Genomic DNA, 18,719 nt, shown 5'->3' on the forward strand with positions numbered 1-18,719 from the left:
CTGATCCCTTTTCTGATATGACATCTCCAGTATACTCACAGTAAACTTGGTGACAGGTTCAAGTTCTTCGTGGTTGATGGTGATGTTTGTGATGAAACCTTGGGAGCTGTTGGTCATTACTTTCCATTCCACACTCAGTTGATGCTTTGTCCAGACGACTGAACAGATTTCTGAGTTCTTGTTCTTCTCCTCCCAATCCGGCAATATCATTATTAAAAACGAGGTCAGTGACATTTTATCCCCCGATGCTGACTCTAAACATGTCGGTCATGATCCTTTCCAAAAAGATAATGGATAATGTTGGAGACAGAATTCAGCCCTTTCTCACAGCAACTGTAGTTTTAAACTATGCTCCAATGGTACCATAGACCAGTACTGCACTTTTGGCATTGGCATACAGCTGTTCAATGGTCTAAACTATTTTCTGGTCCATATTGTACATATATATACATATATTTTGTCACAAGATTAGCTTCTCTGCTGGCTTTGATCTCTATAAGGGGAATTAACATTTTAGCACAACAAAAACAAATATATATATATATATATATATATATATATATATATATATATATATATATATATATATATATATATATATATATATATATATATATATACATATATATGTGTGTAACCGCGGTGTACCTGTCCCACCAAAGATCCACAGTCACGCTGGACTGGATGATGAGGTTTTTATTACAGTTTCAGCAGATGAAATGAGTCACGACATTAGCTTCTCTGCTGGCTTTGATCTCTTTGATCTCGTTGGCAGCTCGCTCTGTAGACTGCCCAAAGCATATCAAAGAGCTTTCTTTACAATTTACATAAAATACATTTTAGAATATCACAATACATTTGTACATCCATTTTAACAAGATACTTTTAACAAGAGATCATATAGTGTTTTTTTAACGTTTACAATGAATTCAACATATTTTTCTTTAGTCTGAATTTTAACCAACATCATCCTTTTTATATATATGAGAAAATAGAAATAATAACAATACTGAGTATAAAAACAGATACAATTTACCTGCAGATGAAATGAGTCACAACATTAGCTTCTCTCCTGGCTTTGATCTCTTTGATCTCTATAAGGGGAATTAACATTTTAGCACAACAGAAACAAAACGAAAATAAATCCAAACAGCTTGACAACATCAATCACATTACTGTGCATGTTGAGAGATTTGTCAGCTGTGGTTATACCGTTGGCAGCTCGCTCTGTAGACTGCCAACAAAACCCCGCCTTCCGGTCACATGTCAAAAGACAAAAAAAACCCTACCCCATACCGGCAGGTGGCACTGTTGGACTCATCATTGCAGGACACTGACCAAAAACTATACACATATTTCAGCAGGAATTTCAATAAAACAAAAGTTATTATTACACATGTTACATATATATATATATATATATATATATATATATATATATATATATATATATATATATATATATATATATATATATATATATATATATTTACTTATAGCTCATGTAAAGCTATTAAAATGTCAGGCCTGTCAATCTCAGCCAATAGCTGCCCCAATTAATAATTGCTATTCGCCATATCAAGGGATAGAAAACATTACAAACAACTTAGCACCTATTTACTCACAGAAAGAACAGCTATGTAAAATCCAAACAAAGATTATTGTGCAAACAAGTTTATCTTAAATACAATATAAACAACACAAACAATTATCTCAGCATCCTTCTTAGCTATTTTCCCATTTGCAGTAAATTCAGTGTTGCCCATTATCAAGCGTTATTCTTTTTAAATTCAAGTCAAGTCAAGTCATATTTATTTGTATAGCCCTTAATCACAAACAGTCTCAAAGGGCTGCACAAAAAATGTTATACACAGTACACTGTTTGAAATGCTCCTGAACGTATGAAATACGGGGATACGTATAAGTTAGCAGGTATAAAATGTATTATACCTGATTAGTCCCATCCAATGCCGGAGTGACTAATGGGAAGAACGCAAAATTTCCCATCAAGGTCAAGTTTGGGCTGACTAGATGAAAAAATGCAATTATTCTCTCGTCAGCCATTTGGCCACATTCCGCGCAACGGATGAGGTGAGTTTTAGCATTAGTGGGAATTCTCCCCTCCCAAATTTTAAGCCGGTTTGGTCCACCACCACTCTTCTTTTCTGTAGCAGTAAAATGAACACAGAACAGCGCCAATTATATGAGTCAGGTACAATGGAGAGTAAATATGTTGCCATCCGTACCAGAATCTCTATATAAATGTCTTTGAATTAAAAATGTAAAGTTTTTTTTGTTAACTTATACCAACATATACCTGAATTTCTTCCTAATAAATTCATCCATTTATTATCTGCACCACTTATCTTCACTAGGGTCACAGGGTTGCTGAACCCCATCCCAGGTATCTATTGGCAGTGGGCAGGGGTCACACTATACTGGTTGCCAGCCAATCACAGGGCACAGAGAGGGACCACTCACTTTCTCACTCACACCTAGGGACGATTTGGACCGACCAATTCACCTGACATCCGAGCCAGCATAACAAGCTAAGCGGCTGCTTAGGACCCTGCAACCACTAGGGGGCCCCAACTGTTGTTAGGTGCCAACGTTGCCCCCATTGTCACTTTGTGTGTACACTTAAAAATACTTCCACAGTAATACAACAAAAATACTACACAATAACTACAGGACTAGATATCAAATATAGTGCTTAAAAATAGGGACCTCATATAATATTTTGCTTTAATTCTGAAAATAAAAAATAGTATAGAATGACTACAAAAATACTACTACAGCAGTACTATTTTACAAAATATTACTACAGAATTATTTTCTCCAAAAATACTTTCCCCCTATGTTCCTGCACGGAGTCTGTGCTCAGAAAATGCCGGTCTACTGGTGACTCCGAGAGCCAAGAAGTCTGCAGGCTTGGGAGCGTTCTCCATCCGGGCCCCGGTGCTATGGAATGCCCTGCCTCCGGAGATAAGATCTACAACCTCAATGGAAGTTTTTAAATCGAGGCTTAAGACACACTTCTATTCCAAAGCTTATGATTGATGCCCACCTCATATTCTGTATTGTCCTATCTTTTTCCGACTGCCTGCCTAGTGGTGATACGAAGGAGAAGGACGATTGGAGATGAGTCAGCGGACCAGCGTTTGACCTGAGGCATGTGAACGCCTGCATGGACCAGCTGGCAGAAATGGGAAGCTGCATCGTGGCTGTCATAGACTTTCTGGACTAGTTTACAGGCTGGGGGCGTCACTGCTGTCATGCACTTTCCGGACAAATTTTCAACATGTTACCTAGTGCTTACTATGTTTGTGTACTGTAATGCTAAATGTAATCCACCTGGTCATCCTGAAAGGGGGATACCACTTGTGAGGTCCCTTCTCAATGTTTCTCTTTTTCCTCACGCTGAGGTTTTGAGTTGTCCCTTGCCCGCATGTTGGTTTAAGATCAGGTTATTGTGTCATTGTAATCCTGTGCAGTCCTTTGAGACATTTTTGGTGATTGAGGGCTATATGAATAAATTTCACTTGACTATAATATAAAAAAAACTGCTAGAGAAATATTACGACAAAAATACGACTACAATATCTCCTATGGAAATATTACAAAAATAAAATTACAGTAACACTATACTACAAAAATAGTACAGAAAGACTACAGATATACAACAAACATTCTCAAATGGAAATACTACAAAATACAGCTAATATAGTACAAAAATACCAAACTAAAATAATACTACAGTAACACTACACAAATACTATAATCATAAAACTACTGTCATAAAACAAAAAAACATAAATAATTATTACACATATACAACAAAAATATACCTTCGAAATACAACAAAAGTACTACAGAAATACTAAAAAAAATGCTACGATGGAAATACTATGTAAAATTACTTAAACAATACTACCAAAAAGTACAGTAATTAAACTACAGCAAACCTACAAAAACTACAAAACTTCAATAAAAATCTGACTCAGAAATACAAAAAAAACTGCAGTAATACTTCAAAACTCAATAACAGATGGAGTGCTTAAAAAATATGATGAAACTAATCTATTTTTAAAAAAGTATAGCCTGTCACATGTGGCCCCCGACCCCAAATAGTTGCCCACCCCTGGAGTAGAACATAGATTGAGTTTTACTAGGTATAGAAATCATCAAGTATTAGGGGGCCCCCAAATATAATTGTGCTTAGGGCCCCATGCCTGATACTCACGTGGGTGGAAACCGGAGTGCCCGGAGGAAACCCACACGAGCACGTGGAGAACATGCAAACTCTGCACAGGAAGGCTGGTAGCTGGATTTGAACTCATGGCTCAACCACGCGCCATCCTCTCAGCCGCAGTTCCCATCCCTATAAAATCACATCTTTGCTCGCTGCAGGGACTTTCTAACGCTAGAGGTCACCCGCGTTCATCAACAAAATAAAACACAAACCTTGACGTTATTAAAATCTTCAAAGAGGGTCTCCTCGCAAAAGACGTTGTCACAATCAAAGAAGGAAAACCTCTTTGATGCATCACATGACATCAGCGTGACACATCCAAGAGAAACGAGAATAGGGAAAGAAGATCAAAGATAAAAGAAAACGACAGCCAATCACAACGCGGCGTAAGTTTCGGATAACCCCCCCCCCCCCCCCCCCCCTTCTCCTCCGCCCCCGCCCCTAACTCTCGTGCAGAGAAAAAAAAGTAGTGCCATTGCAGCCTGCAGAAGCAAACAGAGAGAAGAGATTTGTTTTCTTATGCAAACATGACTCCGGAGGGCACTTTGACTTCCAACGTTGCGGAGAGCAGGTGAGTTGCCGAGCCGGCTTTCCCCTCACTCTCATCGGGTGCAAGTGTTGCGGAGGGTTCGGTTGACGTCTGGGGGATCGGGGGTGCAGAACTGCACATGTGTTTTATTTGAGTTGAATTGTCGAATTGAATTGTAGCTAAATTGCATATTGATTTGTGTCTGAATTTGTCTTAATCTATTTCTTAAACTCGGTTTTTTGCAACCTTAACGGCCCAGGGAGAACTCACGTGACTCAAAAGCGTGTTGGCATATTCTTGGAGTACTGTATTTTCTGCAGTAGTATTCCTGTAGTATATCCGCAGTACTATTTTTGTAGTATGATTTTTCAAGTATTTATGTCGTATTCTTTTGGTATTTCTGCAGTAGTATTTTTGTAGTATGATTTTTCAAGTATTTATGTAGTATTCTTTTGGTATTTCTGCAGTAGTATTTTTGTAGTAGGATTTTTCAAGTATTTCTGTAGTATTCTTGTGGTATTTCTGCAGTAGTATTTTTGTAGCATGCTTTTGGTATTCCTGCTGTAGTATGTTTGAAGTGTTCTTGTAGTATTCCTGCAGTAGTACTTTTGTAGTATTCCTGCAGTAGTATTTTTGTAGTATTATTTTTCAAGTATTTCTGTAGTATTCTTGTGGTATTTCTGCAGTAATGTTTTGTAGCATTCTTGTGGTATTTCTGCAGTAGTACTTTTGTAGTATTCCTGCAGTAGTATTTTTTGCAGTTTTTTTGGGGGTGTGTGTTATTTTTAAGGATTCTTTAAGTATTTCTGCCATAGGATTTTTTAAATAGGATTTTCAAGTATTTCTGTAGTATTCTTGTGGTATTTCTGCAGTAGTATTTTTGTAGCATGCTTTTGGTATTCCTGCTGTAGTATGTTTGAAGTGTTCTTGTAGTATTCCTGCAGTAGTACTTTTGTAGTATTCCTGCAGTAGTATTTTTGTAGTATTATTTTTCAAGTATTTCTGTAGTATTCTTGTGGTATTTCTGCAGTAATGTTTTGTAGCATTCTTGTGGTATTTCTGCAGTAGTACTTTTGTAGTATTCCTGCAGTAGTATTTTTTGCAGTTTTTTTGGGGGTGTGTGTTATTTTTAAGGATTCTTTAAGTATTTCTGCCATAGGATTTTTTAAATAGGATTTTCAAGTATTTCTGTAGTATTATTTTGGTATTTCTGCAGTAGTATTTTTGTAGCATTCCTGTGGAATTTCTGCAGTAATATGTTTGTAGTGTTCTTGTAGTATTCATGCAGTAGTGCTTTTGTAGTATTCCTGCAGTAGTATCTTTTGCAGTGGGATTTTTGTAATATTTTGAAGGATTCTTAAAGCATTTCTGCAGTAGTATTTTTGTAGTAGGATTTTTCAAGTATTTCTGTAGTGTTCTTTTGGTATTTCTGTATTAGTATTTTTGTAGTATTCTTGTGGTATTTTTACAGTAGTTTTCCTGAGTATTCTTATGATATTTCTGCAGTAGTATTTTTTCTAGTATTCTTGTAGTATTCCTGCAGTCATATTTTTGTTGTAGGATTTGTTTAATATTTTGAAGTATCCTTGTGATATTTCTGCAGTGGTATTTTTTTAAGTATTCTTGCTGTATTCTTTTGGTATTTCTGCAGTAGTATTTCTGTAGTATTTGGTTTTTATGGTGACATGCAACCTTAACTGCCCAGGAGAAATCACATGACTTCAAAGAGGTCAAATCAACCTACGGTTCGGGGCCTATTGGCAGCCATTTCGCTGCTCTTTGAATTGAATATAAATGTACTTTCCTGCGAAGCCTAAAAGGCGTTTTTGATAATTTCCTCATTATGTATTTTCTTCACGAAGCTAAAATGAAAGCAGGTTTTTTTTTGCAAAGACAGGATACAAAATCACAAAACAGGGGTGTCAGATTTTAGCTTGGGGGCCACATGGTAGAGCAAATTGTGATTCAGGGATTTAAGATTTTTTTTTTCTTTTTTTTCTTTTACTAATATTCAATCACTTGTAGTGTTTATCAACTGTGTATTTGTAAAAATAAATTTGAACTGATTTCTACTACAGTTTATTTAACCAGGGGAACCTCATGCTGACTAGAAATAGCATACAAACACGAATTCAAATTAAAAGTCTTTCTGTTTTATGAAAATATTTGCTTGAATCTTGGAACTTCTGCTTTTACATTTCATATCTATTACAGAAATGACGTAAACCATATATACACTAATGCAAGTTTGTATTTTTGTATTGCCTTGAACGCACCGTTTATGACCTTAATTTAAGTAAAATAACAGTAGAATGTGTTTCCTTCATATTATTATTATGGTTTATTATGGTTAGTCAGCTAAGCCTAGATGGTAAGGCGCCCGCTTTGAGACTGGGAGGTCGGTGGTTCGCGCCCCGGCCGAGTCATTCCTAAGACTTAAAAAGTGGTCGGCGGCGCCCTCTGTTGGCTGCGGCTGCATCGGCTCGCTACAACGGGTCAGGTGCAATCGACATTTCGTTCTGTGTACATTGTTACACAGAATGACAATACAAGGAAATTATTATTATTATTATTATTATTAATACAGCTACAGGGGATGCCTTGCAAATGGTGCCTAACTTTGGCGACATCCAGTGGACATGTTTTAAACTGCAATTCAGTTTGACGAGCTGTAGCTTGTTTTTCCCCTTTCATCTTTTTTCTTAGCCTTTTTTGTTGTTTACATTTTAACATTTTATTTTGTGAGCAATCAAAACTAAAAGTTATTTGAGAACAGTGCAATGTTTTAGTGAAGCTTTTCTTGCGGAATATCCGATTTGCATCAAAACCCTTGCTCCAGGGGCCCCCAAATAACTGGAGTTTAAAACCCCTGTTTTAGATTTTCTTTTTCACTAACTGTTAATTGGGCCTATTTTTTTGATAGGTTGGGTTATAAATAAGTTGGTGGAGCTCTGGTTTAGTATTTGTAGGTACAGATTGTATCACCCAGCGCGTCCTAGTGGGGAAAAAATATTTCTATAAATAAAACAATATTGACTAAGAAGTAGCCCAAAATAGATTAACTCTTACATAAAGCATTTTTTATAATTAATCCCTGGTCAAAAATCAACATAATTTAATTGACATAACATGATCCTAGATGGAGATGACACCTTTTTCAGTCATCTTGCTTGAGACTGGGAGGTCGCCAGTTCGCGCCTCGGCCGAGTCATACCTAAGACTTATAACATTGGTAAGATGGCGGCGCCCTCTGTTGGCTGCGGCTGCATCGGCTCGCTACAACGGGTCAGGTGTATCGACATTTCGTTCTTACAAAGAATGACAATACTAAGGAAATTATTATTATTATTATGGAAAATCAAGTCAAGTCATGTTTATTTATCACAAGAAGTCTCAAAGGGCTGCACAGACCACAGATTATTGCAGAATATTAATACACCCATCCCAGATCTAAAACCTACATGAGGGCAAGGAAAAACTCAAAGACCTCAACATGAGGAAAATGAAGAAACTTGAGAAGGGACCACACATGAGGTAATCCCCCTCCCAGGATGACTGATGTTGCATTAACATTGAATATATAATATAGAACTACAGAATAGAAGTGTGTTTTAAGCCTAGATTTAAACAGTTCCACTTAGGTTGCAGATCGAATCTCAGGGGGCAGAACACCGGGGCCAGAGTGAAGAATGCTCTTGAAATTGTGGATTTCTTCTTGGCTCTTGGGATCACTAGTAGACCAGCATTTTCAGGGCAAAGGCTCAGAAGAAAACAAAAAGCTTACGAGTCTTAGTAGATGGTATTCTAGTGTTTTTTTCAGTACTCTTTTTATTTTTACAACACAATACATACAGCAACATCTTAAAGCCAAATGTTACACAGTGTCCCTTTAACAATTGTTTCCCCCGCTTTTTTTTAGAATGCAGTCGGCGAGCGTGGCCCTGGAGGAGCTGCTGGTGGCGGCCCAGAGACAAGAGTGCCTGACGGTCGGCATTTACGAGTGCGCTCAGTTGCTCAATGCGTGAGTTAAACTCCTTGCCAGCTTGCTGCTCAAATTCCAGTACATTTCCAAAGGGAACTTCCTGGGAACGTTTATTGGAGATGACTAATTTTTATTATCCACGCAAAATTGATAGCGAAGCTGAATAGTTACAAAAATATGGACAAAAAGTGATGTCAACACATGTTAAAAACTTTTGTAAGATCCATATGTTGAAAAAATAAAATTATTTGTTTTTAATCACTTGGATCAGGGGTGTCGATCGTGTGGCCCGTGGGCTGAATCGGGCCTTCCAAGTGTTTTAGTATGGCTCGTGAGGCGACCCCAAGAGAAGAGCAAAAAACATCAGCTCACTTTAAATGTCCACTTGATTTCATCAAAGGCACCACTCCCATTTTAACTGTAGCTTTATTTATTTCTGTGAGTCTCTTTGTCTCTGTCTGTCTCCTTCTCTCTCTGTATCTCTTTTTCTTATCTCCTTTGTCTCTCTATCCTCTTTCTCTTTCACTCTCTTTCTCTCTCGCTATTTCTTTATCCTTTTTCTCTCAATCTGATTTTTCTCACACTGTCATTCTGTCCATCTTTCTTTCTGTGTTTTTTCTTTTTCTCTTTCTCACTCTCTGTCTTTCTTACTTTCTGTCCTTCTTTCTCACTTTTTTCCTTCTTTTTTCTTTCTTTTTCTTTTTTTCTTTCTCACTTTCTCTTTCTTTCTTGCTTTCTTTCATTTCTTGCTTTCTTCCTTTATTTCATGCTTTCTTTCTTGCCTTCTTTTCGTTTTTTTCTGCTTTATTGTTCTCTTTCTCCTTCATTTCTCATTCTCTTTTTGTCTCTCTCTCTCATACACAAACACACTTTTTATATATTTTTCTCTTTCTTTTTCTTCATTTATCTCTCTCTCCATTTCTCTCTTTCTCTCTCTATTTCATTCTTTCTCTATGTCCTTATTTCTCTATTTCTTTCTGTTTTCTCTTTTTCTTTTGAGTGTCTGTAGCTTGTATCATTCCTGGCGAACAATCACGTCAGCTCTGTTATGGGTGAGCCTCACGTTATGTCGAATAAATACAATCTCTTGACCTATGAGTATTTTTTTTGAATGCGCGTTTATATGATATTATTATTATTCAAATTAATATTGTTTTTTTAACGAATGAAAGGTTTTTTTTTACCACTAGGATGCATTAAATGAAACACAATATTTCTTTAACTGCTACTACGGCCAAAACATTCCTAATTAAAATTATTCTAACGCCAACGTAGGGTACTAGAACCATTTACAGGTACTTTTGAAACCAGCGCTAGAACCTCACGCCCTTTCCCCGTCCCCTTTTTCCAGGGACCCGGACAGCGTAGTGCTGTGCGTGCTAGCCGCCGACGTGGAAGATGAGGACGTGGCCCTGCAGATCCACTTTACGCTTCTGCAGTCGTTCTGCCTGGACAGCGACATCACCATCTTACGGGTAACCGGCGTGCCGCGGCTACGCCGGCTGCTCGCCAGCGTGGAGGACGGGGACCGCCGACGGGACGGAGACATGCACTGCATAGTGGTCACGGTACGATTCTGCACAATTTTAATGCAATAAAAGTAACTCAATATGTTTTTGTGGCAGCACCGAGGAAAACGGCGAGCTGCTCTTTTCCACAAAGCATGCGCTGTGAATACATAACATCGCGTTGACGTCTGGAAACATTTATGAGGCGCTTTGAAATCAGTCCATGTTTTTCCCAACATTATGTGATGTATTACATAACAGAAGCAAAACAGGAGATTTGAAAGTACTTTGTTCAATATTTATGACGTACTCACTAAATTTAAACTTTTTCAACCACAAACCAAGTCCTCAAATTGGACATACGAATTGAACAGCAGTGGAAATTATCCATTGAAATGTCTCAATTCTCTTTCTGCATCATCTGGGTCATTGTTAAATTGCTGGAGTTTCAGTTCAGTTCAGAAAATGTATTGTCATTCTCAAAGAACAACGAAACTTCGTTTGGAGCATCCCATTAAAGTTAAAAGAAAATACAAAGATCCATACATATTCAGAATGAATATACAGTTAAGAAAATACGTATTTGAACACCCTGCTATTTTGCTATTTCTCCCACTTAGCAATCATAGAGGGGTCTGAAATTTTCATCTTGGATGCATGTCCACTGTGAAAGAGATAAACTAAAAAGAAAAATCCAGAAATCACAATGCATGATTTTTAAACAATTTATTTGTGTGATACAGCTGCAAATAAGTATTTAAACACGTGTCAGATGAGAACAACATATAACTTTTTGGTCATAATTCTATTAAGCGTGTTTGGAGGAAGAAGAATGTAGAGTACAATGCGAAGATCACCATACCAACTGTGAAGTGTGTGGGTGGTAGTATCATGCTTTAGGGGTGTTTTCCTGCAAATGGGACAGGACGACTTCACTACATTAAAGAGAGGATGACGGGGGCCGTGTATTGTGAGATTTTGGGGAACAACTTCCTTCCCTCAGTCAAAGCATTGAAGATAGGTTGTGGCTGGGTCTTCCAACACGACAACGGCCCAAAGCACACAGCCAGGAAAACCAAGGAGTGGCTCCGTAAGAAGCATATCTAGGTTCTAGCATGGCCCAGCCAGTCTCCAGACCTGAACTCAATCGAAAATCTTTGGATGTAGCTCAAACTCCGTGTTTCTCAGCGACAGCCCAGAAACCTCACTGATCTAGAGAAGATCCCTCCTGCAATGTGTGCAAACCTGGTGAAAAACTACAGGAAACTTTTGACCTCTGCAATAGCAAACAAAGGCTACTGTACCAAATATTAAAATTCATTTTCTCAGGTGTTCAAATACTTATTTGCAGCTATATTACACGAATAAACTTTTCTGGATTTTTCTTTTTAGTTTATCTCTCTCACAGTAGACATGCAGCAACAATGACAATTTCAGACCCCTTCATGATTTCTAAGTGGAAGAAATAGAAAAATAGCTGGGTGTTCAAATACTTATTTTATTCACTGTAGATAAAAACCCAATACCCAATTTACACATTAAAAGTAAAAGTGCACATAAGGTACCATAAAAACTCAACAGCAACATAAATAAATCAGTCAATTGTTCCTTTAATCCTTAGGAAACGATGAGAAGCAAATACAATTGGTCCAATTATTGAGAAACCACCGATGACAACAGCACAAAAACTACGTCTCGGTTGCAATCTGACACTATTCTCCACAGCGTGATCTCCCTAGCGCCGTCGCCTGGTAACACAGGGTTCACATTTTATGCGACGCGGCCCTCATTCGTGTTTTCCTTTTTTGAAAAAGCTCCATGGAGCTATTAGGGCGGCACTAAAGAACTAAGAACCACTGGTTGCTGACCCTTAGAATTAAAGGAGCATGTAAAAATGAACATTTTCCAATGCTTGACCTTACTAACTCCGGCCACTAGTTTGCAGTAATGGCTCACTTTCTGAAAAAATCAACGTTACCCAAAAGTAGAAGTAGAAGTCTATGACAAGGTCCGGTCACTTTGAGTCTGCAGTTTGTGGTCTTCCTTGTTCTTTTTAGCAATCCTTTCGGTAACACTACACAAAAGAGGGACATTTTGTGGTCAAAAATTGCAAGGTGTCCCTTTATATCCCACTACGAAAATACTTTCGAAATCTGTTGTCTTTATCTGTTCTGAAATATGAGTTTTAATGGTTGGAACCTTTTTTTGATGGTGATCTTTTCTGTTCCTTTATCTTCTTGGCTTTTTACCTCACTGTGAATGTGTGAAACTGGAGTGTCATGCCCAATTTCGTTGTCACAATATGTTAACCCATTTTGTAACAATAATAATAATAATAATAATATAATAATAATAATAATAATAATAATGACAATAAAGGTATATTCTATTCTATTCTATAAATAGGGATTTTCTTTTTCAACTTCTTTGGCTCTCGGTTTCGTTAATCGTTTTGAATCCAGCCTTCTGCCACCTTTTTTTTACCCGTAAACAAAAGCTTTACTCGTGTTTTCCTCCATTTTTCAGCAGAACCCCCAGGCCGAGCACCGCCGTCTCCAAGAAGTCGGAACCTACTGCCAGGAAAGCCTCCGCATGCACCAGTGGGTTCCCGAGCTGGTCCTGCAGGAGCGCTGAAGGAACACCAGACGTCATCGCGCCGGGCGTGCCTTGCCCGGAATCCCCCCGGGGCGAACTTCGAACCCAAACAAATATGAGGCCGGGACGCGTGACAAAGCCGGACTCTAGGAAATTCCAGGCCGAGGCCGGCTTTGCCCAGGAGCCGGCCCGGGTTTCTGGGAAGCAGGAATGTGACACAGGTGAAAGTATGCCTGGCATTCTCCTGGACTGTATTGACACATGGCGCAACTGAGAGAAAGCTTTCACTTTCTTCTCTTCTAGTCTGTGAATCAAATTAGAAGACGTTCTGCCTGTTTGGTTTCTTCATATGGATTTAAAGGATATCTAAGATATAGAAGTTCAAATGTTGTTCCATATGTTAGATGAGTTCGTGTAATGAAACAAGGTTGCACATGTATACATGATTATTCAGCATCTCTAAATGCTAAATGCTCTTTTGGTTTCTATTGTTCAACAAAATGGTTGCGTTTTGTATAGAAATACATTTGAAATGTTGAAGAGTGTACTTTTGTGACCATGATTAATATTTTTGCAGCTCAATGTTGATTTCATAGATATATATAAAATATATAAACTCTGGTCCTTCTCAAGGTTTCTTCATTTTCCTAATGCTGAGGTTTTTGAGTTATTCCTTGCCCTCATGTAGGTTTCAGATCAGGGGATCGTGTAATAATAGACCGTGGTTTGCAATAATCTCTGGTCTGTGATCGAGGACTATACAAATAAACATGACTTATAACAGGAATTTATGGTCCTATCGAGTATCCTAGGAAAAACACTCACGTTCTCTAAATTGTGCTTTCAAAGTTAAAGGGACATTGTGTATTATTTAGCCCCTCCTAGTGGGTAAAAAAACGTAATTCATTTAAAAAACAAAAAACAATTCGGACAATATGGAAAAATAATGCATGAACCTTCACATAAACGTGCATTTTTTTACTCGTAGGTTGAGATTTGTTTTATCTTATTGGACATTACATGAGGCTCACTAAGAGGTCTGTGTAATATTTGTCTGACTCTTTGCTGCTACGGGTACCCGAGAAACCACCAAACCTTGAAAAAAACGTAGGCAAAAATAAATGACAGGAAAAATTGTTCGGTTTGGTCACTTTGGGTCTCCATAGTTTGTTTTGTGCTTTGTAGCACTCATTTCATGGTTACATCAAAATACTGCAACACTGTAGTCTTATATTACACAGTATCCCCAAAAATGAAAGGAAAAACGGTGTGGTTTGGTCCCTTTAGGTCTTCACAGTTTGTATTCTGCTTTGTAGCACTCATTTTTTGGTTGCACATCATAGCTTTGAGACTGGGAGGTCGCCGGTTCGCGCCTCGGCCGAGTCATACCTAAGACTTATAACATTGGTAAAATGGCGGCGCCCTCTGTTGGCTGCGGCTGCATCGGCTCGCTACAACGGGTCAGGTGTATCGACATTTCGTTCTTACAAAGAATGACAATACAAAGGAAATTATTATTATTATTATTATAATACTACGACACTGGAGTCTTATATTACACAGTATCCCCAAAAATTGGAAGGAAAAATTGTGTGGTTTTGGGCATTTTGGTCTCCAAGGTTTGTATTCTGCTTTGTAGCATTCGTTTTTCTGTTGCACACCATAATACTATGACACTGTAGCCTTATATTACACAGTATCCCAAACAATGAATGGAAAATTTGTTCGGTTTGCTCACTTCAGGTCTCCATAATTTGTATTCTGCTTTGTGCTTTGTAGCACTCTTTTCATGGTTGCATCAAAATACTGCGACACTGTAGTCTTATATTACACAGTATCCCAAAAAAATGAAAGGAAAAATGGTGTGGTTTGGGCATTTTGGGTCTTCACAGTTTGTGTTCTGCTTTGTGCTTTGTAGCACTTGTTTTTTGGTTGCACAACAATATACTGCTACACTGTGGTCTTCCATTACACGGTATCCCTTTAAGTAAATATTCAACAAACACCCAAAAACAGGAAATTCTTGCCCACTCTGTTATCCTAGGAAAAATACTGTAGTTGTGTGTTTTTTCTACGTTTTATTCTTGACTTAAAAAAATATTAACACTTTAACTTGATAGCGTTAGATAAAGCATACATTTATATTAGATATTCAGAAAATGACCTAAAAATATATAGTTTTACGTTGAAGAACATAAAATCTAAAAGTTCATTTGACCCTAAATGGAAATAGGAAGTCGGGTCTTGGAAATTTCCCACGGAGGCCAACTTGACTGAAACTGGCAAACAGGCAAAGCAACCACTCGCAGTTCCAGTCCAGGATCAGTTTGCGCTTTCGAGGAGGAAAAACCTGCAGACGAGAGGACGCCTCCCGACCCGCTCTGGGCGTGGCTGCCGTCTTTGGTGCACATGATCCCCGCCGGAATCTTCCCCTCCTCCCGCCGATCACGCTTGTAGACACGCAACACGTGGGCTTGGCTGCTTTTGTTTACAATCAGGAAAAGTGTGGGCGTGGTCCATCATGAAACCTCAACGTCTGATTGGTTGCGGTTAAAACTCAGAAAAATACAATTTGCCAACAAAAAGTGTTCATTCATGTGTCACTCGCATGTCAACCACAAGATACAACTCCAAACATTAAGGTAAACACCGCGCATGCTCAGTAACCGTGTGGCATTGTGGGTAGTGCAGTTCTTTAGTTATTATACACGCAGGGTTGTGTAGGGTTACTTTAACTGGATTACTTTCAATTACTTTTGGATTACTCCAATACCAAATATGCTAATAAAAGACAAAAGAAACTAAATATGAAAAAAAATTATGACTCACAACATGTGGTAAGCATCGTGGGTAAATAGAGAAAAAACAATAAGGGAAAGAAGGCAGAGAAAAAGAGAGAAGGTGGGACAAAGAAAGTAATTAGTTATAGTTAATCGCTACTTCTTCCAAAAGGTATATGAGTCAGTAACTGAATATTCTGTAAAAAAGTAAATAGTTACCGGTGAAAGTAACTCGCTCCGTTACTTTACAAAAAAGTTACTTGTCAAAGAATTTGAAGAATACGAAACACTGCAGTGAAGTCTTTGACCGGAGTTTACTTAGAGGGATGGGATTGCCCACTATTTTTAGAGAACGGGCTCACAAAAACAATTTAATTGCAAAAATATTACGAAAAAAATACTACAAAATAATACATAGATACTACAAAAATGAACGACGCAAATACTACACAAATAATTCAGAAGTTCTCCCAGAAATTAACGATGGAAATTCTACAAAAATACTACTGAAATACTACTGCAGAAACACTACAAACGTAAAATAAAGCCCCTTGAGACTTTTAGTGTTTAAGGGCTATACAAGTAAACATGACTTGACTTGACTTCACCTGAATGTTTTATACATTACTTTGAGTGTCAATTTATTGCCTAAAAGATCATTACAAATACATTTGGATTTGATTTGATTAACTAACAAAAGTATCCGCGTAAGTGAGAGCCTCCTGGCAATAGACGTGAACGTGGCCACTAGGGGGCGCAAAAAACCCCACTGCGTTTAGTCTGTGGCCAGAGTACAGGTACAGTACTATTGTGATTTTTTTTCATTTTTTTCTTTATTTAGAAAAAGAACAAAACTAATATTTCACCTCTCATTTACTTTTGAGTATTGTTCCACTGCCTGTCACTAAATGGTATACTTTACTTAAAGTTCTTTGACAATGGACGGGAATGTGTAAAAATACATTTTGTCATCATTCCAGAACTGATATTTTTTATAAGAAAATGGTGATACAAGACAAGGGTGAGAGTCTGGTATTTCAGTGTACTTTAGTTTTATCCCCAGTGATCCATCCTTTTACGCATAGAAGAAAAAGTGTCGGGGTTCTGGGTGTAAATATAATGCACATATTCAGACAATCATCATCGAAGTTCAGTTCAGTTCGTCAGTTAGGAAAAAAGCAGATCTCTTAACCCCCTGGGTTGTCGGGTGTTACTGAGGAAGCAACTCTGGACAGCTTTCTCTACTGCTGGCGGTTTCTGGCCTGTTTTTGGGTCGTGGCAAAGTAGGCACCAGTCCATTCCTCAATGTTGTCAGCCATTTCTTTTCCGGTCTTCCTCTCCTCCTGCCCCCTTGGACTGTGCCCTGGGGAATAATCTCAGCCAGCCCTGATGATCTTGTGATGTGACCATACCACTGAAGTTTCCATTTGCGCACAGTAGTCAACAGTTCTTCGTAGGGTCTAATGTGCCCTCTGATGGTGTTGTGCACCGTTTTGTTTGTCACATGGGGGTATGTAGCTGATGCCTAGAAGGTTTCTGCTTCACATCTCCATGGCCTGGATTTTCCTTTCTAGCTTTGCTGTGGGAGTCCGTTGTCACGGTTGCCACGGCGCCCAATTGGTCCCAGCATTGTGGCACCAGGTTCTGTCACGGTTGCCACGGCGCCCAATTGGCCCCGCCCACGGACACGGCTGAAACGTGTTTACGGATTGCTCAATGGGAGTACTTAAACGTGGTCCTTTAAAGCCGTTAGTTGTCAGAGCGTATGCAAGACTCCTGTTAAACTCTGTATGAAATGCCTAGTTCTGTGAATTTGCCTGTGTTTGATCCTGTTTTATTTTTGGCCTGATCTGTTTGATTTTGACAACTCTTTTGTTTGGATTTCAATCCACTTCCATCATCGATCCCCGCGCATTCCTCCTCTCCCTAATAAACTGTGAGTACGTTACGCGATTGGGTTCTCCATTCCTGTTTCCTGTCCTGGTTCCTGGCATCCTCGCTCGCAAGCATAGAGGAAGATAGAAGTAACCAGCGCTTGCACTGCTATTTTCTTGTTCCTCCATATGGATTAAAGTCTGGCAAGTGTGGCTGCGGTTTGACTTATCCTGGCCATGATTTCTGGATTCTGACCCATCTTCTGATATGACAGCTGCAAGATACTTATAAGTAAGTGTAGCGAGGATGGAAGTAACCATCATTTGCATGAGTCTAATCTTTGATTGAACTGCTACGCTACTGTCCATCCAGATGGGTTAAGGTTTGGTAAGTGCGGCTGTGGTTTGAGGTATCAGGGCCATGATTCTTGTTTTTAACCCTAAACTGATATGACAGCTCCAGGTTTAAGCTCTTGGTGGTTGATAATGATGATTGTGCTGATACTTTGGGGGTTTTTGGTCATTACTGTAGTTTTTTTTCTGTGCTGTTTTCCTGCCATACTGTTTTTTTTTTAATAATAGACCAAATTTCTGAGTTCATGTTCTTTTCCTGCCAATCCAGCAATATCATCAGCAAAACAGAGGTTAGCGACATTATGTCCCCCTATGCTGACCGTACCTTCATGTTGGTTCAGGGCTTTAATCATGATCAGCTCAAGGAAGATGTTGAATAAAGTTGGAAAGCAAATGCAGCCTTGTCTCACACAGACTGTGGTCTTAAACCATGCTCCAATGGTACCTTTGATCAGTACCGCACTGTTCGCATCTGTGTACAGCAGTTCGATGGTCTCAATTCGTTTTCATGTTGTCTTTCCAGATTTGAAAAAAAGCATTTAATGTCAAGACCAGAACAGAGACAGGACCCACTTGCGTACGTGTCTTTCAGTTTTATTGGGAAGAAGGGAAAGGAATGCACACGCGATCCAGTGATCACTGATCGCGGGGAGCAGGTTGCTCTGAACGCGGAAGTAGTAATTCCGTGGCGAGCAATGGCAGTGTTGGGAGCGGAAGGGTTACACCACCTCGTGTTCACGCAGATAGTGAGACCAACTCCTCTCCGCTTCCTGCAGGCTTTTGTGTGTTTGTCTGTCCTAACAGCGCTGAAGCCGGGTAGCTCCACGTTAGCGTCCGGGATGCTA

At 38.8% G+C, this 18,719-nt stretch overlaps 1 protein-coding gene and 1 long non-coding RNA gene across 4 annotated transcripts; one reads left to right on the forward strand and one right to left on the reverse strand.

Annotated features, from left to right (window-relative positions):
• Positions 1-681: 681 nt before the first annotated feature.
• On the reverse strand, positions 682-4,465 carry LOC148351852 (uncharacterized). Its single transcript, XR_015852895.1, has 3 exons — positions 4,244-4,465; positions 1,037-1,094; positions 682-788 (listed from the first exon to the last, which is right to left on the reverse strand). It is a non-coding gene; the product is annotated as an uncharacterized LOC148351852 (long non-coding RNA).
• gadd45bb (growth arrest and DNA-damage-inducible, beta b) lies at positions 2,479-13,487 on the forward strand. 3 transcript variants are annotated; one of them, XM_088354692.1, is made up of 4 exons: positions 2,479-3,171; positions 8,701-8,802; positions 10,115-10,331; positions 12,798-13,487. In XM_088354692.1, the coding sequence occupies exons 2-4, from the start codon at positions 8,702-8,704 to the stop codon at positions 12,903-12,905; spliced, it is 426 nt and encodes a 141-aa protein (XP_088210818.1). In that variant the 5' UTR covers positions 2,479-3,171; position 8,701; the 3' UTR covers positions 12,906-13,487. The 3 variants fall into 3 exon arrangements, with proteins under 3 accessions (XP_088210818.1, XP_088210816.1, XP_088210817.1); XM_088354690.1 differs by lacking the exon at positions 2,479-3,171 and adding an exon at positions 4,695-4,823; XM_088354691.1 differs by lacking the exon at positions 2,479-3,171 and adding an exon at positions 4,695-4,823 and having other exon boundaries at positions 12,801-13,487.
• The last annotated feature ends 5,232 nt before the right edge of the window (positions 13,488-18,719 follow it).

Source organism: Urocampus carinirostris, chromosome 15 (genome assembly GCF_059441175.1).
Source record: "Urocampus carinirostris isolate Australia breed hairy pipefish chromosome 15, RoL_Ucar_1.0, whole genome shotgun sequence".
NCBI classification, from domain to species: domain Eukaryota; kingdom Metazoa; phylum Chordata; class Actinopteri; order Syngnathiformes; family Syngnathidae; genus Urocampus; species Urocampus carinirostris.

What these genes read in the sequence shown, in the direction of transcription:
- gadd45bb (XM_088354690.1), top strand. Translation starts at nt 4,780, where the DNA reads ATGACTCCGGAGGGCACTTTGACTTCCAACGTTGCGGAGAGCAG. An exon ending in TCCAACGTTGCGGAGAGCAG is followed by an intron (nt 4,824 to 8,700) that starts GTGAGTTGCCGA and finishes GCTTTTTTTTAG; the next exon opens with AATGCAGTCGGCGAGCGTGG. An exon ending in TGCGCTCAGTTGCTCAATGC is followed by an intron (nt 8,803 to 10,114) that starts GTGAGTTAAACT and finishes CCCTTTTTCCAG; the next exon opens with GGACCCGGACAGCGTAGTGC.